This window comes from Trachurus trachurus (assembly GCF_905171665.1).
Source record: "Trachurus trachurus genome assembly, chromosome: 21".
Taxonomy (NCBI): Eukaryota; Metazoa; Chordata; class Actinopteri; order Carangiformes; family Carangidae; genus Trachurus; species Trachurus trachurus.
In genome coordinates this window covers 28,298,903-28,324,644 of record NC_139899.1, presented here as the reverse complement: position 1 = coordinate 28,324,644, position 25,742 = coordinate 28,298,903, and the positions used below count along the sequence as shown (strand labels likewise).

General features: G+C 41.5%; 1 protein-coding gene across 1 annotated transcript; it reads right to left on the bottom strand.

Moving 5' to 3' along the window:
• Nucleotides 1-1,342: 1,342 nt before the first annotated feature.
• On the bottom strand, nt 1,343-25,742 carry LOC311004089 (serine/threonine-protein kinase Nek5; the record flags this gene model as incomplete). Its single annotated transcript, XM_083996038.1, has 21 exons — nt 1,343-1,616; nt 2,455-2,590; nt 2,691-2,801; nt 3,482-3,662; nt 4,928-4,981; nt 5,259-5,339; nt 5,647-5,763; nt 5,942-6,020; nt 6,729-6,863; nt 6,948-7,012; nt 7,200-7,306; nt 10,948-11,044; nt 13,436-13,522; nt 16,848-16,961; nt 17,506-17,560; nt 21,439-21,525; nt 22,841-22,911; nt 24,225-24,308; nt 25,215-25,312; nt 25,404-25,500; nt 25,617-25,742. The coding sequence occupies 21 exons, from the start codon at nt 25,740-25,742 to the stop codon at nt 1,343-1,345; spliced, it is 2,256 nt and encodes a 751-aa protein (XP_083852164.1).

Below are 25,742 nucleotides of genomic sequence, written 5' to 3'. Positions count from 1 at the left end.
TGGAGGAGGACGTTTCTGAGCTTGTTTCACTGAGAAACTGAAAAATCTGCTTCAATACTGCAATAAATAAATATATCAAACAATTACAATCAGCACACATTCGACTGGTCACTGGTGTTTTCTGCAACAAAACAAACTCACAAACAGCAGCAGTTTGCAGCATGATCTGCTTTTTTCCCACAGTCAGTGAATCTCACACGAGGACTCAAACCAACACTGAACGTCTCACTCACAAAATAAAGTTGAGCACAAATTCAATCAGGAAGTAAAGTATCAGCTAAGTCCAGACTCTTCAGGTCGGTCCTGTGTGTGTCCTCATTGTCCCGTCACCACGACAACCACCAGACTGTCCAGACTCCAGCATCTTAAACAGAGTTTAACCACTGAGGAGTATCTCACCCACTCGGGTTTTAACCCGGTGCCGTAAAAGTTTTTTTGTTGAGCTTCACACCAGACGTCCACCAGTACCTTCATATTTATAAATAATATACTGTATACATACAGGTGCATCTCAATAAACTACGTAGAATATCATGTAAAAGTCCATTTCCAGTTGTTCAAGTCAAATATCTCCAACCAAGTAGTGAGTGCTTATGGATGGACATACTTTTCAACATTTCCATATTAAAATTGGTCTTTTGTAATATTCAAATTGTTTGAGATACTGAATTTTGTAAACTTTAATCATTACAATTAAAAGAAATTCAATCAATTAAAAAAAACTTTCTGTTTTTAATTTATCTATATAATGCATTAGTTTCACCTTTTGGATTGAACTATGGACATAAATAAACTATGATATTCTAATTTATTGAGATGCATCTGTATATCTCAAACTTAATTAAACTGGTCACAGCGATTCATTCATTAAACACGTTCAAGTGATTATTTGATTCTCCATGTTTTTCCTTGACAAACACCAGACACATGAGAGTTTGTCCTCAATGATTAAATAAAGGTAAAATGAAAATAATTCACTAAAACATTTTTCTGACATCTGAACTTCCTCCTGATTAAAATCTGGTTCACTCTGCTGCTGGAAATCGTCCCAAACACAAATTAAATGTTTCATCCATCATCTCCTCTTTGTTTGATGAAAAACTACAGTGATCGTCTGTTTTAGTGAATATTTCTGTTTAAAGAATGAAACTGTTGATAAATGTCAGCGGAGTTTGAGCCACAGACAAACAGCTGGTGACATGAAGACAAACTCTTCAGACTGAGCTGAAACTGATCGTCTCTGAGCTTCACAGTGTTTGTTTTCCTCCCAGCAGCGACTGAGGATGAAGTTTGTGGTTGGTTTTGTTTGTGTTTGTGTTTAGTTTCTTCCTGCAGCGCCGCCTCAGCTCGTCTGCTGCGCTGTCTCCCTCTCCGTCTGGGACTCGTCCCTCTGTCCCTCTCCTCCTCCTGTTGCCTCCTCTGGTCCTGGTTTCATCTGCTGAGCGCTCGTCGCAGCTCCGTCCTCTCCGTCCTGCGCCCCATCATGCACCTCTTCCGCGCCGTCCTCCTCTGCGTTTCCTGCTTCGTCCGAGCTGCCGTCCTCCATGACGAACAGGTTCTTCATGGAGTCGGCCACGGCCTCTCTCAGCTCGTCCTCCTCCGACTCCTCGAAGTTCCTGCAGGGATCAGAGTCCAGATGTTCAACATTTAAACAGAAGATACAGGTTCCAGATGTTTTTTTTTTCCACATGAGATGGATTTAATCAATAAATAGTTGCAGAGTGCATAGGCTGCATTACTCAAGAGTAAAATTACATATAATATTCCCAGAAATATCACCCATCTGTGAAAAATGTAACCAAGCGGAGGCAAATCTACTTCATAGCTACACACTATGTCCCAAACTAGAACATTTCTGGACAGCAGTGTTTTCATTTTTCTCAAAAGTCTTCAAGACTACATTACAACCAGATCCTCTCTTGGTTATACTAGGGACATCAGGGAGCACTGGGAACCTGCAGAATATGCAGCGCCGCCTTCTATCCTATGGCCTCCTCCACTGGAAAAAAACGGAGACACCTACTTTCAAAGAATGGTTAACGGCACTGACTGATACATTACACCTTGAAAGGATTCGTTATTCTCTTGGTGGTAGGTTGGAAGACTTCAAAAGGATGTGGCAACCGATTATTTCTTTCTTGAAACAGGATGTAGGACAACCCGAGTAGTTCTGGGTGGGTGGGACGGGGTGGGTCAGGGAGGGAGTTATTATTATTCATTTATTTCAATAAATGTATTTATTTACTTATTTTTGTATATTTTTCAGATTTTTCTCCCATCTATTGTTTTTCATTTATTTACTTACTCGTAGGACACCTTTGTTACTTATATTACAAAATACTGAAGCATTGCATAAACCAAGATGGATGTATATTTGATATACTGTCTGCTTCACAATAAAAACATTTGAAACAAATAGTTGCAGAGTGACGTGAACAAGATGCGTCGACTCACGTGTCGTCGTCGTCTGACCTCGGCTCCAAACGCTCTTCATCCATCTCTACATCAGACTCCTCCTCCTCCTCCTCCTCCTCCTGCTCCTTCTGCCCCTCCCTCACCTGTTTGTCCTCCTCCTCTGCTCCGTCTCGCTCTGGATCTAGATCTGAGAGACGACAAACTTCAGCATCATCAAATCTACGTGAAAACATCCACATTCAGAGTCAGAGTCAGAGTGAGTGAACGTCTCGGACCTTCAGTGGCTGAGCCCAGAGTGGATGAGGTGAGTTCGGCCTGAGCCAGAGCGTCCAGCAGCGTGTCGGGGCGACGCTCCGTCCACTGTCTGCGTCCGGACGCTTCCTCACCTGAACACACAAACCAGAATAATAATAAGATTTATTTATAATAATAATATTTAATATTTATAACACTTATACAGCGCTTTTCTTAGCACAGTTAAAAGAGTTTCACAGAAAAATGAAACAGCTGAGAGATGAAAAAAACAAATCTTGTGTAAAAGGATCTGACAAGAAGAGAAAAATAAAAAATAAAAAATCTAAAATCAATAATCAGGGATCAAACTATATAAATAAAATAATTGTATTACATTTGAACCATCCAGTTAGTCTAACAGTGCTTTTAAGACTGTGATTCCTCTTCTTTATAAAAACGTATTAATATGTTAAGGATATGAGACAAGAAAACTGAGATTATCTTCAATCAATAATCTTTGGAGAGTGGATGGGATTAAACTAGTTATTTTCTTCTTCACTGTTAAACGAATTATCAAGAGTTTGATGGTTTCTTTTCGTTGTTTCTTATTATGATTTTTTTAAAATAGTTTTTTATTAAACTATCATTTCTTGTCTTGTTTTGTTTTGTTTATACATATTTGCAATAACCATAAACACAAACACAGCCGCGCCTTGTGGACACGAGCTCAGAGCTGCACAACTTTAGACTAAATAATGAAAAACATGATCATTAATCGTTCACAATTAATTAATCGAGTCGATCGATAACCAGCTACTCGACGGACCTGCACCTTGTTCAGGCTCGACGGCGGCGGCGCTGTGGTTGTTGTGGTTGACGTCCATGTTGGCGAGGGCGTCAAGCAGCGTCTGAGGCGTCCTGAGGCTCCACCCCCTCCTCTGCTCCGACCAATCCCGGAGCTGCAGCTCCTCCCCCTCCTGGAAGCTCAGGGTCCGGTTCAGAGGGTCCACGTCCTGACGGGAGCAGACGGAACAAGCAACCAGAAAGCAATTAAAGGGACAACGAGGAGTTTTGGAAAAGCGAAGCGTTTTCACACTACATTTATGAGCCTCCGCGCACCGTGAAATTCTTTGACCGGCGCAAGACAGACTCATGTTTTCATTCATCAAGAATTAAAGTCAGAGGTTCAAAGAGGTTCACATACCACCGTAGTTCCCACCATAAACGGCGATGCGGCTGCGTTATTCTCATGACTCGCAACGAAGGAAACGCTGGTCGGCTCGACCAGCATTTCCGCCACCACTAATAATAACAAAATAACGACAGAGACAAAACAATATATTTATCGAAAATGGGCCCATTAACAAGTGTGGGTAGCGGAGATTCATCCACATTAACGTGATACTTTTTTATAACCGAATAGAAACTCCTCGTTGTCCCTTTAAGACTTTTTCAATATATGTGAAAACTTGAACATTTTTTTGTAAACTTGTAAAAAAATCCCCCTGGCATATAATATAATATAGATGTGCTTTATAGATTGCATTTTATTCTGAAAAACTGTTTTGTAATGTGAAACAAAGTTTTGAATAAAAAAAAAAAAAGGAGACGGAGAGAGAGAGTGAGAGGAGGCGAACAAGGACGAGAAGGAGGAGAGTGGAGAAGAAGAAGAAGAGAAGGAGGAGGAAGAAAAAGAGGAGGAGGAAAAGATATGGAGGAGGAAGAAGAAGATGAGGAGGAGGAGAAAAAAGCAGTGGTGGAGGAAGAAAAAGAAGAAGAAGGAGAAGAGGAAGAGGAAGAAGAAGAAAAAATAAAGGAGTGGAGGATGAGGAAGAGGAAGGAGATGAGGGGGAAGAAAGAGAAGAAGTGAGAGGAGGAGAAGAGGAGGAAGAAAAAAACAAGGAGGAAGAGGAAGAAGAAGTGGAGGAGAAAGAAGAGGAGGAGGAGGAAGAAAAAGAACGAGGTGGACGAGGAAGAAGAAGTGGAGGAGGAAAAAGAAGAAGTGAGAGGAGGAGGAAGAAAAAAACAAGGAGGAGAGTGAAAAAGAAGAGGAGGAAGAGGAAGAATAAGAGGAGGAGGAGGAGGAGCTGTGGAATAGAAATAAATTTACCTCCTCCTCTTCTCCTCCTCTCTCCTTCTTCCTCCCGTCGTCGTCATCGTCGTCGTCCAACCGGATCTCGAACATGATTCCCTTCTTCAGAAACGACAAACAAACAAAACCAATAAACGATCAACAATCAATCGATCTGATCGGTTCGGTTGTGTGTTGTCTTCCCACCTTGTCTCCGTGTCTCGTCCGGTCTCTGATCCGCCTCAGAGCAACGTCCACGTCCTGCAGCAGCAAAAACACTCTCTTCATCATCTCTGGAGAATGATTATTGATTATTGATTATTGATTATCGGTGTGTTGTGTGTGTGTGTACCTGAGCAGGTGAAACCTCCTGCTGCTCCTCAGCCTCAGACTCTCTCGGCTTCTCCACCACAAACGTCTCATGTTTCTGTTGAGGCTGAATCTGAGTATTATTGATTATATTGATTATTGATCAAACAGATGTTAGTTGTATCTATAATGTCTCTCTCTCTCGAACATTTACACCGTTAAAGGTCACCTCGGTTTCAGCTCGGAGTTTCATCTGTCTCATGTCCCGCTGATACTGCAGCCTGATGACGTCCAGCTGACGCAGGTACTCCTACACACACACACACACACACCAAGGGTGATAAAGGGATACTTCACCCAAAATCGATAATTCACCAATCATCTACTCACTGTCATGCCAAGGAAGGGTTTGGAGAACTTTCGGATTGATGTGCACCAACATCAACAGAGCCACTGGGAGCTACTACGACGGAGTGGAACTCCTAAAGCGTTTTGATGACTCTGAAAGTTCTCCAAATCCTTCCTTGGCGTGACGGTGAGTAGATGATTGGTGAATTATCGATTTTGGGTGAAGTATCCCTTTAAATTAAAACGTAAAAGCAGTGTCTGTGTCTCACCTGTTGTCCGTCCGGCCTCCTGTCCTGAGGTGTGTGTTGCTGCTCCTGGTCCTGGTCCTGGTCCTGGTCCAGACCTCCAGGCCTCCGGTGGTGTTCAGCCGTAGACGGCCGCAGACCCTGAGTCAGAGGTCAGAGGTCAGAGGTCAGAGTTTATGTAGTGTTTATAGAAAATGTACTGGTCTGTTCTGGTCTGTTCTGGTCTGTTGTGGTCTGTTCTGGTCTATGCTGGTCTGTACTGGTCTGTTGTGGTCTGTTCTGGTCTGTTGTGGTCTGTTCTGGTCTGTTGTAATCCTACCAGCTGTTTCTCTGCTCTCAGTTTGTACTGGTTGGCCTCCTGCCTCCTCTGCAGGTATTCATGACGAGCTGCAGCCACACTGACACAACACAGAGGAGGTTCATCAATAAATCAACAGAAATTTAGTACAACATTTTAAAGGGATAGTTCAACATTTTGGCAAATTGGCCCATTGCCATAATCGCTATAGTCATAGCAGTAGGTTCGTTCGTTCGCTATTTTTAGAACGGCGGATGCTTTCGTGGACAAGTTGTGACCTGCACATTCACCACGCTATGAGATAATAATGGAACGTTACGAAAAGGAGCCGTTTTTGAGGTAAATGCAGGGTAAATATAGAGACTGCTTGCTGAAAAACTGTCCCTGAAGGCAACGCGCATCAGCGGTTTTGCATGAATTTCCCTCTAAAACAACTCTGTCTGGTAACGTTGTGTTATTATCTCATAGCGTGGTGAATGTGCAGCTCACAACTTGTCCACGACAGCGTTTTGGAGTTGTTGGATTGTGTATTTGATGAGTTTGATGAGGGAAACCAAGAAATCCCATGAGCCTCCGTAGCGTAGCTCTGAGCAGCTCACGGCTCTGCTCCACCGTTCTAAAAACAGCTTGCACCGACAATTAAAGGTAACGAACCTACTGCTATGACTATAGCGATTATGGCAATGGGCCAATTTGCCAAAATGTTGAACTATCCCTTTAAGGAGGAGGATTTTTCTTTCACAAAATATTGAATCAATCAATCGAGAGTCCACAGATTGACCAGTACTGATAATGATTGATCACTCACAGCTGATACGGCTCCACAGGAGGAGGAGGAGGAGGAGGAGGAGGATGAAGGCCGTCCTCCCTCTTCCTCCTCTGCAAGGCGTCCAGCTGGGCGTGGTAGTGCAGGTAGTGACTGACCGGCTGCTGGACCGGAGACCTGCAGCACATGACGTTGTCACATGGTGAAGTGTTCAGACGTCACGCTGAGTCGGTCCGGTTCAGACCAGATGTTTTTACTCACCGTTGGTTCTGTTGCCTGGCGACGGCTCTGTCTGCAGCTGGACGTCCTGCTCTGTGATGAACAGGCTGCAGCGATAAGAAGAATAACAACAACAAAGTTACAAAGTGCTTATACAGATAAAATAAATGAATAAAGTAAAGTATAAGTATATAAACATAGAATATAACAACAGAACCTGGACTGAAAGTTGCTATAACACCGTATAAAACTCCAGTGTGAGTAAAAACAATGATATTATTGATCTGTTATTACTCTGTGGGGGGCGGGGCTGTGGAGCCTGAGTGGGACTCTCCACTCTGGTTTCGGGGCCGGTCTCTTGGCCCCGGGCCCCTCGGCTCCTCTGGACCTGTGTGTCTTCTCTGGACGACAGCAGAGCCGCAGGTTAGATTAACAGGAAGTTAAGTGGACAAGTGGACAAGTGGACAAGTGGACAAGTGGACAAGTGGACAAGAGGACAAGTGACTTCACTTCCAGCAGTGATGACAGATCATTCTTAATATTTTGAAACAGAGAATAATATTGGTGTAAGCCAATGTAATTGTAACAACAGAGAGGGGCAGATACTATAAGTTTTCCTCATCCTGCTCCCTTTCATTCATGGTGAAAATGTGTACATTATGTAAATATGTGCAACCATGCGAGAATGTATACCATGAATGAAATAAATCGAAATGAAATGAAATGAAATGTCACTAACACATTAATAAACAGTTATAGTTGTTTATGTCGACACTGCATAGTATAATGATAAGATATTCAACACTAATAATTGTAAAACTTAAAGCAGATATCAGCTTCACGGCCGTTTCGGCTAATGCTGCGTTCAAGGCAGGCTTTTGAAACCGTAAGTTACAGCTTCAAGTCACAACTACGACTTGGTAGCGTTCCAGGTAACCCGTAGCTCGTGTTTTTACCATCCTGTTGTCTGTGAAAGTTCCCTATAACGGCCACTCGTAACTTCCGACCCGTGAACTCGTACCAGATCGAACTGGTATGACTTCACAGGAAGGAAAATACAAAGTACGAGTTTCTTTGAACGCACCATGAGTTAGCAGCCCCCGCCCTTGTCAGGCATCAATTGGTCCTCGTGCTACGTCACCACATTCACGCGCATCCCTTGGCTGCACACACAGCCCTTCATGCCGTTCTCTCTCCTCATTGGATAACACTTGTATCCCACAAGGAAAATTTTCTCCTCGGGTTACAGCAGAGCAGAGTGACGGAGAGACTCGTGTTTAGGCTGAAATACTTCATGTAAGTGATTGCTGACGGAAAATAGGACTATTTAGGACTTATATTAACAAAAACATTCCACTGATATCTGCTTTAATTATCTGATGTTTTTACAAGTCTCATCATTGTTTAATTTGTTTTGTCTTATTATTTCTCTGCATAAATCACAACAACAGAAATATCTTGTAAAAAAAAATACCTTTAACTTAGAAATCAATACTTTTCATTAAATCTACAGACTGATACATTCCTGCACTACTGGGAAATGCTCACTGAATGTTGATCATATGAACTGTCTTGTTTTCCAACTGTTTCTATGTTGTGCAACTTTCATCTAATTATTTAAAACCTTTAACCAGACACAGTTTTCACCCAGAGGTGGCACCACTTCTCCGTCCAGTTTGTTCCTGTTGTTTTTAGTGTCGCAAAGTTTCAATCAGATCATTTTAGTTTTTATAGACAACTAACAACTAACTAAACATAAATTCAGTATAATCTGCTGTGTGCATGAGGTCACCGTGGTGCAGCTGCTTAAAACCAGACAAAGACTTGAAACAGACGTCTGATGTCTCCAAAACACAGCGAAAGGACGTGACGGGATAACGATCAACAGAGAGACAGAGAGAGAGAGCAACCACCTGAACAACAGTCAAACTAAATGACCTGTAGGTGGCGCCAGAATCCGCATTCACCACAGTTACAGAGAAGCGGCTCTTCAGACTGACCCCTCCTCTACCCGCTGTGTGTGTGTGTGTGTGTGTGTGTGTGTGTGTGTGTGTGTGTGTGTGTGTGTGTGTGTGTGTGTGTGTGTGTGTGTGTGTGTGTGTGCGTTCACTATTTCACTTTCACTTTGACTCACTCTGACACGTTTCTCTGAAGCTTCTTTGTTTCTCTTAAAACTCCAAAATTAAATTAAACTTTGAGAAGATTTGAGGTCTTTGTTGGCGTAACGTTACACACCCGTGGCTGTATGTGGGAGAAATGTTTTTAATAACACACATTTTTGAGGGATTTGAGGGAATTATTCCTGAAACCTCCTGAGAAAGCCGTTGAATTTGATGTTTAATCAGATGTGGAAACTCTTGAATATGATGCCCCACTATGAGGAGCAACAACAAATCAAAACTATTCCAGACTTTTCTGTAAAAACATTCAAATAATTTGTGACATTTGAGTATTTAGATGTGTATCATGTAAAAAAAAAAGTTATGCAATTAATCGTTTGTTTTCATTATTTTGAATTTGTATGCCATTATGTCACCCAATAATTTCCAGGAGATTGTAGCAAATAGCGCATACAGAATAATTAACCCAAATAACTTCAGGTAAGACAAAACCCAGATAAATATTAAAGGTATAATGTGTAGGAATATCCCCCATCTAGCGGTGCGGTTGCATATCGGAACGTATTCTTGATGTTGCATTCACGTGAAATCAGGCAGATGTCAGACAGACAACAGACGCTGCATGTAACAGGATAAACACGCGTCTATGTAAACAAGTGGTCCGCCAGCACGAGGCAAAACAATACAGGCCTGACAATATGTTGTCATGGTGATGTCGTATTGTTTTACCGCCTTTCTCTCGTGAAGTAAAATGACATCCGGGTGGTTTGCCGACGGCCGTCTGCCTGACTGCACCTGAATGCAACACCAGTGCCTCCGTCCTTCCTCACACTACACAGTGGTGACAGTTTTAACAGGCCGAGCCCACAGCTCCGCTGAGTTTCCGTGGTTACCTACGGTCACGCTGCCACTCAACGTAAAAAATGGCGATGCAACATGGCCGCCTCGGTTCGGTGCGTCGCCCACTTATGTATTTGTAACGACTTGTAACAACTCATTCAAGGTACCAGAAAGCTTTCATTTGTATGCGGCTGTGATTCCACTTCAGTGAAATACTGTACATATTTATGAAAGACAGATTTGATTTTTGCTAATAAAAAGCCAAATAAGTTACATACTGGGGCTTTAAGATAAATGTATTTCCATACAATAGTTCCAAACTTGCGTAGGAACCCTGTGCTCACTTTTTATTTTTACTTTTACCACCAACACCTCAGACCTACAGATATATCTGATACTGATAATTAAAGACTTGTTTCAGGTCAAATATTTGTACTTTTACTTTGAGATACTTATACAAGACTGATTATTTGGATCAATTGAGGTGAATCTGGTTTATCAGCGACACACTGAACCAGCTCAACCTTTCACACACTCACACATCTGTGTTTCTCTAACAAACACCAGAGCTCAGCAGCACCACAGACCACTTCCTCTAACACTGGTACCACCGTGCTGCCGTTCCCACCCTGACACACACACACACCTACACACACACACACACACACACACCTACACACTTCACTTTGAGCTCAAACACACAACGGTTGTGTAGTTGTTGTTGTCGTGCTGCAGGTTGAGACAGTGGCACCGTGACAACGTGTTTCCACAGACGACGCGTTACTGAAAACCTCCTCTGTGGTGGTTCCTGCTACTGGAGGCGTCTTCAGATCACCGTGACGACACACACACACACACACACACACACACATACACACACAGACTCATAATATAAAAGCAAAACCAGTCACATAGGGGCGATAAAAACTACAACCTTCATGTGGGAGGATTTGTCGATCAGACTGCTGATAATAAACTTACTGTATGCAGGTGTGTGTGAGTGTGTTTATGTGTGTGTGTGTGTGTGTGTGTGTGTGTGTGTGTGTGTGTGTGTGTGTGTGTGTGTGTGTGTGTGGTTTAACCTGGTGTGTTTGCCGCTCCTGCTCTGGTTTTAGCTGCTCGTGAAGCTGCTGCTCTGTTTCCTCTCGGCACCGTGCGGCTGAACTCCTCCTGCATCACCTGCACACACACAAACACACACATGCATACCTGGCTGTATTAGTATATTTATATTCATATCTATATTTATATCATTGTCACTCACTTTGCAATATTTTTTATATCAATGGTCACTTTACATCGCAATATTCTCATGTCATGCACACCTGCAGTATTATTTATACTTATATTTATATCATTGTCACTTACGTTGCAATATTTTTACACCATAGCCACTTTACCTATCAATAGTTTTGTATCAGGCCACCTTATATCCTTATATCCTGTGATGTTCGATACCACAAATTTGCTTTCCGATCCGATACTGAGTAAAATTCAGTAGGGCTGGGACGATATGCTTTTCTCCCGATTCGATTCTTCTACGATTTTTTGGATGGCGATTCGATTTAAATTGCGATTCTACGATATTGCCGATTCTCTCGATTTTTAGTCGCATTTTTAACATTTATCTGCACACAAATACTGTAGGAGCCTATAAATTAACATACTCCATTATAAAGTGAACTTAAACCCTTTTCAAAGCCTGTACTCTCTGTATGTAAAAGAGGCTAACAAATACACATTGCACAATATTTAAAAAAAAAAAAAAAAATTCAAAAAAAAATTTTTTTTTCAAAAAAAAAAAAATCGATTTTTGAAAAATAAAATCGATTTAAAAATCGTCAAAAAAGATATCGCGATATCTATGTGAATCGATTTTTTCTCCCACCCCTAAAATTCAGGCTGGTATCGATCCGATACCGATACTTTGTGCAAATACACCTAATGTGCCTGGTAAATCTAAATAAAAAAAAGTAGTGTATTTCAAGTCATAGCTTCCTAAGGATACAAGACATCAGAGTAACATATCTATTTATTTTAAACTCTGAAGTATATTGAGGTAGTGGCCTCTACACAGACTGAGACAGACTGACTGTTGAGTGAGCAGCGGGTTACGCATTAGGCTACGCACTTACCCAGGCGGAAGAAAAAGTAGTTCCTAAAAACTGCATGTCATTTAGACAAGGTCTCAATAGTTTTGTTACTTTCCACAATGCTCCTGTTAATGATATACATTACCACAAGTATAAAGTATCAAAAGTATTAGGGATGTCCCGATACCACTTTTTCACTTCCGATACGATACCGATATTGCAGCCTTCAATATCGGCCCGATACCGATATTGATCCGATATTAGGGCTGGTGAAAAAAAACGATTATTTATATTTTTCAAATTCTAATACAAAGTTGAGTCCTCCTGTTGCTGACTGACAGGCTGCTGCTGTCATGTTCTTCTATGGGACAGACAGTAGTGAGCTTACTTTTGAACTGTAAAATATTAAAAAATAAACCTTATTTACAACTGTTATTGAATGACTGTATGTACATCAATGTCAAACAAAAGGCAAAATCTTCTTGCTTCAAGGTTTTATTTGTCACTCCAAATTGAAGATTATAGCCTGCCCTACAGTAAAAATGGCATGTATAAAATAAAAAGAGGAGTAAAGCAATATATTAAGCAGCAATATTTAAGCATCAAAGATGTTCAATCAAACCCACATAGTTTGAAACAACGTTCAAAACACACAGCCAGTGTCACAACTAAGCATAAAGCCCGCTAGCTTAATGCTAACGTATAATGTAAAACGCCATAGACGGGCTAACAGAAATTAGCATCGTTAATTTAATTCTGGCTTTAGCTCTTTTAACACGGCACAACATGTGGACCAGATAGTCTTCCTCCAGAAGAATCTAACCACCGACCCCGTCGGTGGTTAATTTCACCTACATTTAGAGCAATATAGCGCATTTACCGTTTATTACATGGGCTAATCGCACACACGCTGTTGTTGTTGTGATCATGTGATCTCTGCATGCTGGAGCCGGCCGCTCTTCTTCTCTGGCAGGCGGCGCACCAACATTAAGGTGCATTACGCCACCTACTGTGTTGGAGTGTGAACCAGAGTCACCTATTCATATGGGACAGAAGTGCTGGAGCGGAATAATGGACTGCTTTTATCGGAGCGTTTATATCGGAGATTTTAGATGCAGTCCGATATAATCCGATATTCGTTTTTTTGGCTGATATCGGACATAAATCCGATATCAATATCGGATCGGGACATCCCTAAAAAGTATCTATATTTTCATTTGAGAATCGATTTTTGAGCACACAGAACTGGTATCGGAAGTATCGATATTTCAGTATCGATCCGCACATCACTTGTTTTGCACATTGCCTGGTTGAAGGTTGATTTGTTTTTTTTTGTTCTTACTTTCTTTCTTAACTTGGCTGATGTAACAACTAAATTTCCCCGTTGTGGGATGAAGAAAGTACATCTAATCTAATCAAAACAGTGTCTGAGTTTCATTTTCCCACTTTTTCCCACTGATTCAACCATTTTCATTACCTGAGGATCCAGATGTTTGCTGATGTTCTTCTCCAGGAAGGGACGCAGGAGGACGGAGGTGATGGACGGACGGTCTCTGGGGTTGACCTGAGGAAGAAGGTTCAGCGTCAGAGTGAAAAGTGAAAGTGAAAGTCACCGACATAGAAGATCATTATCTGATCATTTTTAAACCAGATGTTGTCATTTTGAACATCTGCCGCCCGGTTCCAGAGACTCTGACATGTTTCACCTGTCACGGTCTGAGCCTGAGGGACGGAGGTGAAGTGACTCGGGGGTTAAAAGTGAGTCGTCATGAAGGTTTTTAATCTGTTTGTCTCAGGTCGACGTCCTGAGCGTCTTCTCTGAGACAATAGCAGCTTCCTTCCTGCTGCTCCGTCCACCATCACATCCTGACCACACACACACACACACACACACACACACACACACACACACACACACACACACACACACACTGTTTCCTCTCATTCAGCATTTGCACTTTCCTTTTTAAAATCTTCTCCAGTCTGAGCAGGTGAGAACAGGTTTTTTTGGGGTTTTTTTTTTCAATTGCTGACCACTAGTGTTGGTCAAAACTGAAGTCAGATCGTCACAACTCTTCACACACAGTCAGAGGTCAATGTGGAGCAAACTGTGACCACAGGCGCCACGACACATGAACTCTTTCCTCAGTTACTGCAAAACATTGAAGTTTTACAGAACAGAACGATGAGGATTTCTGTTGCAGTCACACTGAAATCTACAGAAATATTAGATATATTAGATATAATATAGAATATTGACAATAAAATGAAATGTGGAAATAAAAATGTTATGAAAAATATAAAAAATGAAAAACAGCAAGACGTCCTAGGTGAGAGAGGAGCAAACATGACACTGAGTCGCTCTCTGTCGTGATGGTTTGTCATCATTGGTCTTATTGGACCCTATAAGGTAGGGAGAGGTCAAAGGTCAAAGAACACAACATTTGTTGTTGTTGTTGTGAGAGTTTCACCACACTGCTGCAGTCACTACCTGGTTTTCAGATGAAGAAACATGTGGCCAGACGCTGAAGAGTGTGAGTGAAAGTGTGTGTCCTCTTTGTATGTTGTAAAGTGTAAAGGAGAAAAGAAAAGTTGTTGTTTTTTTAATTTAAAAAAGAAAGAAAAAAGAGAAGAAAAGAAAAGAGAAAATTAAAGTAAAAACGAAAAGAGAGAAAATAGAAGGAAATAAAAAAAATTCCCAGACTGGTCCCTCGCTTTTTGTTATTGTGTGATAATGTGGTGTTTCACCACTCTGCTGCTGTCACTACCTGGTTTTCAGATGAAGAAACATGTGGCCAGATGCTGAAGGGAGTGAGTCAAAGTGTGTGTCCTCTTTGTAAGTTTGTGATTCTGCTTTTTTCTTTATTTCCAGTAAAATGTTTTTGTTTTTTTAATAACTGTAAATCATGATACACAATTCATGTAAATCAGTGGTTCCCAACCTTTTTCTTAAGGGACCCATATTTTTACCATTGTAAATTTTGGTGAAACTTTATAGGAAGATCAGCAGTTTTATTCTTTTTTTTGCTGCTAGCTTAGCTTTTTGATCAATTATAAATGTATTAACTTCTGTAACCAAAAATACTATTATCAGTAGTATTTGTTGTGACTGATATTGCCCTGCTGTATATTATGTATTTAATGTTCTAAAACTGTTGATATTCAATCATCTATTGATATAGGCCTATAACTTATTTGTTTATCTATTTAAATACACAAATAAATGTTTATTGTGGCCCTTGAATTTAGTTAATTTTGTCACATATATGAATTAAATGCTTAGCCTACCCCCTGGGGGGTCCCGTCCCCCAGGTTGGGAACCACTGATGTAAATGAAGCAAAATGCTGCGTTGCTGATTCATTCTTACAATATGCAATGATTCAATTCTGAAAATCTGAATATCTGAAAAAAATGTATTTTATGTAGCCTAATGATTCTATGTGTCTTTGTGTGTGTGTTAACAGTGAGAGTGATGGCTTCCTCATGAGACCTGTTGCGAGTGTTGAGCCTGTTTTGAGACATGTGTGAAGTTTTTTGCTTCAACGCATGTTGGTAAATGCAGACTGTGTTAGGAGTTTTGAAGAAGTAAGTTCAGTGTTGACCAACGCCGACTCTAACTGTAACAGAGACTTCTCTGGTAAACTCTGAATCAACCAGCAACTTCTCAGGAAAAAACGCTGCAATAAGTTTTCTGTCACGGTTTCCGTCTTGTCTCACAGTCGTGGAGCAATTTGAGTGGAATAAACCTTTCTGATGTAAAACAGCAACACACCATCGGCCTGTTACAACACAGTCTGTTCACACAAACACACATTGTGGAGAAACGAGGGGAAACTGAAATGTCCCGGTGCCAAAACAACGTAAAGTAAAAGATAGAAACAAGAAAACGTCCTGTGTTTAAAATCTGAGATCAGCATCATGTCGTTAATGCACCGAGTTCTCACTGTGACTGATGATTGATCCCATCAGAGCTGCTTTAACCTCGGGGTCACATGGATGATTCATGATGAGGAGTTCAGTTCGGTTTTTGGACATTTCTCCTATCCTGAATTTTTTGTGAAATATTTTGTGTGGAGTTTGAATCTTCCTCCCACACACAATGTAAACTGAAGACTCCTGATTGACCCGTCGTCATGAATATGAGTGTGTATATAGGCTGGGACTAACTCCAGTCCCACAGTGACCCTGTGCAGATAAGTGGTGTAGACAAAGGATGAATGAATGGATGGATGATCAATTATGGAAATTAAAGATTTGAAAAATGTTTCTCTGAAACTGAAGACAGTGAGATAAAAACTGATTTGTGGGTTGAGTCAAAAGTTTTGTGTTCAAATGTAAAATCTGTAAAGAAATATTAAAATTATTCTTGACAAAAACCATGGCTTTGAATGTTGTATTAAAGTAGAAAAGAAAAGAAAAAGTTTTTTTTAAAGAAAGAAAAGTAAAAAGAGAATGAGAGAAAAAAAATTAAAGTGAGCAAAGGAAAGTAAAAAATAAAAGTGAAAATAGAAGAAAATAAAAAAATAATAAAGGAAAGTAAAAAAGAAAAAGAAAGAAAAGTAAAAAAATAAATAAAGGAAAAGAAAAATGAAAAGAAAGGACAGAATAAGAAAAGTAAAAAATAAAGGAAAGTAAAAAAGAAAAGAAAGAAAAGTAAATAACATAAAACAAAGGAAAAGAAAAAAGAAAAGAAATGACAGAAAAAGAATAGTAAAAAATAAAGGAAAGTAAAAAAGAAAAGAGAGGAAAAGAAAAGTAAAAAGAAAAGAAAACAGAAGAGTAAAGAACTGGATCCACCTGCTCAGAGTGAGGTGGAGATGTTCAGGTTAGAGTCGACAGGTTAAAGTCCAGATGTTGAACAGATGTTGCGGTGCTGCAGCTGTCTGACCTTGAACAGCTGTGTGAGCAGCAGCCGGAGGTCGTAGGAGTAGCGTCGGGGCAGCGGGCTGTAGCGCCCCCTGCAGATCTGCCCCACCAGCTGCCTCAGACTGTTGCCCTCAAACTGCAGGTGAACACAAACACACACAAACACACAGATAATCAGTCACCTAGCAACTGTTGTCATGGTTGATTATTGATTGATTATTTTCTATCAGCAAACACATTTTTGAACGTGTCGTAGTTTGTTTTCTCTGATCCGATTGTTTATCTGTTCCAGACGACGACAGGAAATGATGTGATTAAACAAAAGGAAAACATCTGGCTGATATATCATATTAGATAATGATGAGTCTTTTGGTCTTGACTGAACATTTGAACTATTATGGGATGGATCTCCATGAGACCGTCATGGTTTCCAGAGAATGAGGTTCATAAACCTGTGACTTTTCTAAACGTTGCTGCTGCATTTCACATTTGTGTGAATCTCCCTTTTAGCACAAAGCATTAGCCTTTAGCTCGGTGTTAGCACTGTTTCCAGATGTGTGTATATGTGTGTGTATGTGTGTATATGTGTGTGTGTGTGTGTGTGTGTGTGTGCGTGTGTGTGTGTGTGTGTGTGTGTGAAGCAGCTGCTGATGCTCTGGGTGCGGCTGCAGCTCACTCACTGGATGCCTCAGGGTGCAGAGCTCGTAAAGGACACATCCCAGAGACCAGATATCCCTGCAGACAGGACACACACACACACACACACGTTTGCATCATGAGGAAGGACTTTAAATGCGATCTGACATTAATGTGAACCAGAACAACTGCACACACACACACACACACACAGACACAGACTCTGGGGTTTTGTTGTGATGGAGGACAGACTCGGGGAGTGGATCTATGAAGTCAACATTAAACATCTTGTGTAACGTGACATCGTGAAACAGGACGCCCTCGTCCGTCCCCCCCGGCCACAGGCAGAAAACACCAGCAGGAACAAAGACGTAACGAGGACCAGAGTCGTTTCTGGGGGAATATTATGACTGGTCTGGTATTTCTGTGTTTGGCAGGGTTACAAATATTTGCATGTGTGTGTGTGTGTGTCTTTGTGAGAACATATTAAAGTTTCAGACTTTCAGATTGAGGATATTTTTGTCTCTTCTTGACTTGGTTTAAGGTTTGCGCCGTAGGTTTAGGTTCAGGTGTGGCGAGGCCTGAGTGCAGGTTATAGAGTCAGTGTGTAGAAATACAACGTGTCTATTGTGAGTGTGGGAAAGAGGAAGCCAGCGTGACCTCAGCTGTACGACAACAACATGGAGGAGGAGAAGAGAAGAGAGAGAGAGAGAGAGAGAGAGAGAGAGAGGAGTTGGGGAATGATAATGAGAGCGAGGAGTTTCCTGTCACAGATGTGTGTTCGTCTCTTCATGTGTTTGTGATGAAGAAATGAACGCTGGTGTTTTTATCACAGAGATCTGATCTGAGGTCAGGGTCGAGAGCTGAGAGGTCGACTGAAGAAAACACATAAAAACACACAAACGTGCTACAAGACGAGAAAACAACTTCATCAATTTAACACATGAGCTGCAAAAACCTCCCAATGCAACATGCAAAGTGTTTCTGGGGACACAATAAAGTGAGGGACCGGTCACAATAAAGTAAAGGACCAGTCAGGGGACACAATAAAGTGAGGGACCGGTCACAATAAAGCGAGGGACCAGTCAGGGGACACAATAAAGTGAGGGACCGGTCACAATAAAGCGAGGGACCAGTCAGGGGACACATTTAACTCATTGAGTGCCAACCACGTAATTTCTCGTTTTTCGTTCCCATGCGTTGAGTGCCAAAAACGAGATTTTTCGTTTTTTGCTTTTTTTTTAAATTATGAAAATAGACACTTTAATACACATTATATGTAAATTTGGGGGCAGCTGCTCCGCTCTCACCCGCGAGGCTGCAGCAGCTCGGAGCTGAACCAGGAAGCTCTCAGCCGACAGTCCGCCCGGTCTTCATCTGGAGCAACACCGTGTCCTCCCCAAAGTCCTCCCGCGGTAAAATCTGATGGTCTCTGGACCAAAGCAGACCGGTATCACCGACCCGAACCACAGACGGACCGCGACCACCGGCGGGACCGGTCTTCCCGAGGCGCTGTGGCTGACAGACCCTCACGTTCCGCGGCTAGAGGCTGTGACACGGCACGGTGCGTCTGTGTTATTGTTGTTTAGTGGCCCCCCCCCCGCCCCCGCTGGTGGTTTTGTGAATAGAACAACAACTGTTGTATATATTTATCTTATACGAGCCCTTTGATCCAGAAATGCGAGTGTCAGAAGAGCGACAGGCACAAACAGCGCACCTTTCATAAAAGACGCTCTATCTCCTTTTCTAGAAAAAAAGGAGGGATTTTGGTGAAACCCAGCCATGTTTAGCTTGACTTTTCTCAGGAACGGAGGCACGTAGAAACAAACGGTTTGTGGTCATTTGCATAAGCACAAGCAAGCATAAAGTTAAACCTTTCAATTGAGCTACAGTATGTGTTGGTGGCAATAATATAGAATACACTATAAAAAGTCAAAAATGGTCTAAATTGCCGGTACACTTGACTAAAACTTTGGAAAGGAGCGCGGCACTCAATGAGTTAAGCGAGGGACCGGTCACAATAAAGTGAGGGACCGGTCACAATAAAGCGAAGGACCGGTCACAATAAAGCGAGGGGCCGGTCACAATAAAGCGAGGGACCGGTCACAATAAAATGAGGGAACGTCAATATCACATGATTCACATGTTATTGATCATATTGTGTTTTTTACAGCTCACGTGCAGCGTGTTTGTGTCTTTACATGTGTTTTTTTCTTTTTTCATAAGCTGCAGTATTTTGACCCCTCAGGGCCACCGTATAAATCATCATCTGTGAGAGGAGAGGGAGTCGCCGCTCTTGCTTCACGCAGCCGAAGTCGTAAAATAAAATCCAGCAGCTGACAACACCGTGACTCAGAGATTTACAGTACGAGCTCAGGTTGGTTGTTTTTTTTGTTTTTTTGCTGTTTGTGATGAAATTGAAACCAAAAAAGAAATATTTCATCAGTGCAGCTCTGAAATCAATGATCTCTGATCTTCTAGACGTAGCGGCGCATCACACAGCAGCGACAACATAACCGACATACCAGTGAAGAACTGACATCACCAGCTGGAGAGAGATTCACTGTCTCCATGTGCTGCAAGTGAGAGACACAGCTGCTACACACCACTAATCAAAGTGGTGTCAAACTAATAAACTACATGTGTCAGTGAAACACGACCAGCACATGAGTGGACAGAGGTATCACACACACACACACACACACACACACACACACACACACACACACACACACACATGACGGTCAGCTGTGAGGATCATGTACTGCTGCTGATGAGAGGGTGAGATGCCTTTTTAAATGTGATAAGCTGACGGGACGACAGCGGCGCTAATAAAACCAACAGTGACATCATCCCACACAGGACGGCTTTATGACACTAGAAGAAGAAGAGGAGGAGTGGAGGACCATCAGACACCTGGTGATGTCAGAGCTGCTGCTGCTGCTGCTGGTACGCTGAGGTTTGAACGGTTTAATAAGAGTTTATAGAGTAAACTGACTAAACAGTTAAAGGGATAATTCAACATTTTGGCAAATTGGCCCATTGCCATAATCGCTATAGTCATAGCAGTAGGTTTGTTACCTTTAATTGTCGGTGCAAGCTATTTATAGAACGGCGGAGCAGAGCCGCAAGCTGCTCAGAGCTACGCTACGGAGGCTCATGGGATTTCTTGGTTTCCCTCATCAAACCCATCAAATACACAATCCAACAACTCCAAAACGCTCTGGTGGACAAGTTGTGACCTGCACATTCACCACGCTATGAGATAATAACACAACGTTACCAGACTGAGTTGTTTTAGAGGGAAATGCTGTACAGAGACTGCTTGCTGAAAAACTGTCCCTGAAGGCAACGCAACGGTTTTGCATGAATTTCCCTCTAAAACAACTCTGTCTGGTAACGTTGTGTTATTATCTCATAGCGTGGTGAATGTGCAGGTCACAACTTGTCCACCAGAGCGTTGTGGAGTTGTTGGATTGTGTATTTGATGAGTCTGATGAGGGAAACCAAGAAATCCCATGAGCCTCCGTAGCGTAGCTCTGAGCAGCTCACGGCTCTGCTCCGCCGTTCTAAAAATAGCTTGCACCGACAATTAAAGGTAACAAACCTACTGCTATGACTATAGCGATTATGGCAATGGGCCAATTTGCCAAAATGTTGAACTACCCCTTTAACTGTTAAAGATGCATTAAGAAGACATTGCAAGTCTTAGAGCAAATGACTTACTCAACCTGACTCCAAAAATATCTGGGTGAAAAACGATGGTAGAAATGGCGTTTTTATTTGGCCGATGAGCGAGACTGTTCATGATGTGTTGGTATCACCCCTGGACCTTTGACCTTTGTCTTTTGTTTTACCTGTCTTTGTACTAAAACATGAAAATTATCTCTAAAAAAAGAAATCTCAGGGAAGACAAACAAGTGACAGTCACCAAAGAAGAAGAAAGTTGTGTTGTTTGTTGCGATGATCGTACGTACGTCTTGTTGTTGTACGGTCGATTCTCACAGATCTCCGGGGAGAGGTAGTACGGCGTCCCGACACACGTCCTGGCCAACTCCATGGTGCTGCACAGTTCACACACACAAGAGACACGTGCTTTTAGATTTTAACTCATTGCAATTTTTTTTTCAACCTGTTTTTAATGCAATGCACTGATGAGGAACAACCTTTATGTTTCCTCTGAGTTTACATTCATCAGAAGCTCATATATAGAATTAATGAAATTATGAGAAGATTATGATTAAAATGCATTAAATAAAATAAATTTAAACTGGATGACCTAGATATTGCACCTAAACTTGTCAAATGTTGCTCAGCATATACAGTAACTGCTTCAGGTCAGAGTCTGTGGATACAACCGTGATCAGAGGTTGATTAAATCAGATAAACTTGGCTTCCTCCTGCTCCTTTTCAAGCATACAATGTTTATTGAATTGAATATTGGTCTTGTTTGTATTTTGGGACATCTTTTCTTAAAAAAAAAAAAATCTAAAGAAAGAATAAAGAAAAGAAAGAAAAAGAAAAAATTCCAGGTTATGTCCATATGTTTATCCATATGTCATAATATTAAACATGAACCATTTGTGTGAAGTTTTGTCATAAGTTCTGGTTTAAAAAAAAGCCTTTTGTGAAGCTACTGTAACCGTGACGCTTGACCTTTAGGCTCCAAAACATAATTAGATCCTCCTTGAGCTGAGTCAAGGTCTTGTTAAGATATTATATTAATGTGTCCATGACAACAGGAAGGACAAACTGAAAACAATGTGGATAAAGTAACCTAACCCTCTAACCCACCTTCTCCTTCAGAATAAAAGCCCCGACCCACAACCCTCACAGCTGTGTTTAACAGTGGTCGGCGTTTATTTATTTCTTTGCTTCTAATTTTTTTCACAGCTGGCATCAGAAAAAAATAAAATACCTCAACTTTCAGTAAATAAAACTAAAACTGTGAGACAAGGGGTTTCCTGACGTCTTTGTCCCCTGTTCTTATCTCATGATAAATAAAAAAAGTCTTATCTTATTTTATCTAGTGTAAAATTGCTAAAAATAAAAGCGTGTGCTCTGTGGTATTTGCTCAGTTTCCTGGTTGCGGCTGAAACAGGCCGACCGTTATATCCAGGACCATGTGTGTTTACATGTCCCGGTCGACAGTTTGTGGAATGATAATGACTTGTTTGGAGCTCGTCCATGTGTTACAGAGTGCCCAGTGATAAACAGCTGCACTGTCACTGTGTGTGTGTGTGTGTGTGTGTGTGTGTGTGTGTGTGTGTGTGTGTGTGTGTGTGTGTGTGTGTGTGTGTGTGTGTGTGTGTGTGTGTGTGTGTGTGTGTGTGTGTGTGTGTGTGTGTGTATGTGTGTGTGAAGATGACACTGACTTACTTATTCAACATTCTTGCGATTCCAAAGTCGCCCAGCTTCGCTTTCATCCCTCCGTTGGTTAGGAAGATATTCTGGAGCGGGAATGAAAGCACGTCTGTGTTCGACCAGGACAACAGTGACTGGGCATGTATCATGTGTTCCTTTATGTGTGTGTATGTGTGTGTGTGTGTGTGTGTGTGTGTGTGTGTGTGTGTGTGTGTGTGTGTGTGTGTGTGTGTGAAAACAGATATGATTGATGAAAAGGCGGTGATGGCTGCGAACAGAGACTGTGGTCAGTGGAGTTATTCTGGGAGTTGGCTCACAGCGAGGCCTTTGTTCACAACAAAGCTGACCTGAGGACAGTTCTGATGTAAAAAATCCCCTCGACTCTGTAAAGATAACACACTGCTTCGCTACTCACGGTGACCTCGGGCTCCGTGGATAATGTTGTTCATCGTGTTCAAGTTCACACACCACACACTTTGATATTGTTGTTGGACTTTGTATCTCTAATATGAAAACATAAAATAAACTACATCTCCCATCAGCCCCAGAGCTCTAATCTCTGATATTACTCTACAGAAAAACCTTGAGAGCTGTTGGTTTTTATTTGGTTTTATTGAGTTTTACTTGGTCTTATTTGATTCATTTTAATCTCTTATCCCCAAGCACTGTTGTCACTTTATGTCCTGTTGCATGTACTGTGCTGTTTGTCTATTAATGTCATAAATGTGATTCACTGCAAACAAAATGTACCTGAGGGTATAAAGAAAGTAACCTTTGAAATCTTTGCTACAACAGTTCAGGTCTCATGGGCTCATTACAGGCCATGAAAAAGAGGAATAACACTAAATAAACAACATTAGATGAGATAATTCATCATTCTTATCAACTCATATGGAGTGAAATCACATAACAATCCGTCTACACCTGGATATTAGTGTAATAATTAAAAAAAAAAGCTCTGGTTTCACTTTGTATCCAACAGCTGCCTTTATGTTCATCAGGAAATCTACTGATTAATCGATAATTTAAGTAATTTAAGAAAAACATCCAAACATTCTCTATTTCCAGCCTCTCAAACGTGAAGATTCCCCGTCCTTTTGTTTCATTTCATTGTAAACTGACTTTAGTATTTTGGTTTGAAGACGTCGCCTCAGACTCTGTGATGGACATTCTTCATTATTACAACCTCAGTCTATATTTACAATACAACATCAATCAACAGATTACGTAATAGTTAATGAAAATAACCGATAGCTGCTGTTTACAAGTGAAGCTGCTGATCTCAGTGAGAGTAAAGAGGAACCAGGAAGTGTGTTAAGTATAAAGTGTGTGTGTGTGTGTGTGTGTGTGTGTGTGTGTGTGTGTGTGTGTGTGTGTTGCAGTGAGGTGGGACAGTCACCTGAGCCTTGATGTCTCTGTGGAGAACCTTCCTGTCGTGGATGTGTTTGAGGCCCAGACAGATCTGAACGAACCAGGAGACGATCTGAGGAACACACACACACACACACTCACAGTTGAACTCATTTTCAATAAAAGGAATAGTTCACCAAAAAATTAAATTCAGTCATTGTTGACTCACCCTCATGCTAATGAATACTCCAGAGTAGTTTTTTTTATTCCTCAACGTGCATCTGGAGACCCGGGAGGCTGGTTTGTAGTACAACAAAAACTTTATATGAGAGTCAATAGGGCCTGATACAAAAACGTCCATAAAACTACACAAAAACCATTTAATATTCCTCCACACTCCACTGCTCGTCTGGTCCTGTATTGTGCTCTCGCATTCACGTGTGTGCGAGAGTGCGCCCCAGGCAAATTCAATCCAGGACTGTTTAGGCTGTAAAAATGTCCTAAATTACGTTGTTTCCAGTAAACTCTGGACTATCTCCCTTCAGGACACTTGGATTGCAGTGGACGAGCAGTGTGGAGGAATATTAAATGGTTTTTGTGTCAGGCGCTATTAGGATTTCGTTGGACTACGAACCTCCCGGGTCTCCAGATGCACTTTGAGGAATGAAAAACTACTCCGGAGTATTCATCGGCATGAGGGTGAGTCAATAATGACTGAATTTCATTTTTTCGTGAACTATTCCTTTAAAAAACAAATCAACTGTATAGTATAATTGGAGCTCACATAATATATCACCATATCAAAACTCACAAACTATTTTATATGTTGCAGTTCATGGACGTGTGGAGAGTACGCTGGTTGCACATGGAGGTTTGTCTGTGTTGTTGTTTTTGTGTATGAATGTTTGGTGTGTATTTGTCAACTCAAGAAACCAATAAAAAGTAAAAATATAGAAGAAAAAACTTAACAAAACCAAACTAAATGGTGTGTGTGTGTGTGTGTGTGTGTGTGTGTGTGTGTGTGTGTGTGTGTGTTTACCTGCTCCTCGGTGAAGGGGACTCCTCTCTGCAGGTTGATCTTCTTCATCAGGTCTCCGCCATCACAGTACTCCATCACTATGTACAGGCTGCCTCCCTCTGCACAGACTCACAGGGAGCCAGTGTGTAGCTGCTGACAACAGGACATGACTGTGTGTGTGTATGTGTGTGTGTGTGTGTGTGTGCTCACCTTGAAACGAGGCGGTGAAGGAGACGATGTTCGGGTGTTTCATCTTCGACAGCAGCGTCACCTCTTTCTTTGACGACTCCTTTTCCTTCGCTGACATCTGAGCAGGAACAAAAAAACACATTCACGAAAATAATAAATGAATCTAAAATAAAACAAACTAAAACCTGAATATGTGTGTTGGAGAGAAACTGTCCATCATTCTTTCTCCATCACCTTCCTGAGGTTGATCTGTTTGACCACATGCTGTCTGTCTCCACCTCCTCCACCTTTCTCTCGGACCAGGAAAGCTTTACCAAATGCACCCTCCCCGATCTGACGGATGACCTCATAGCTGTTCAT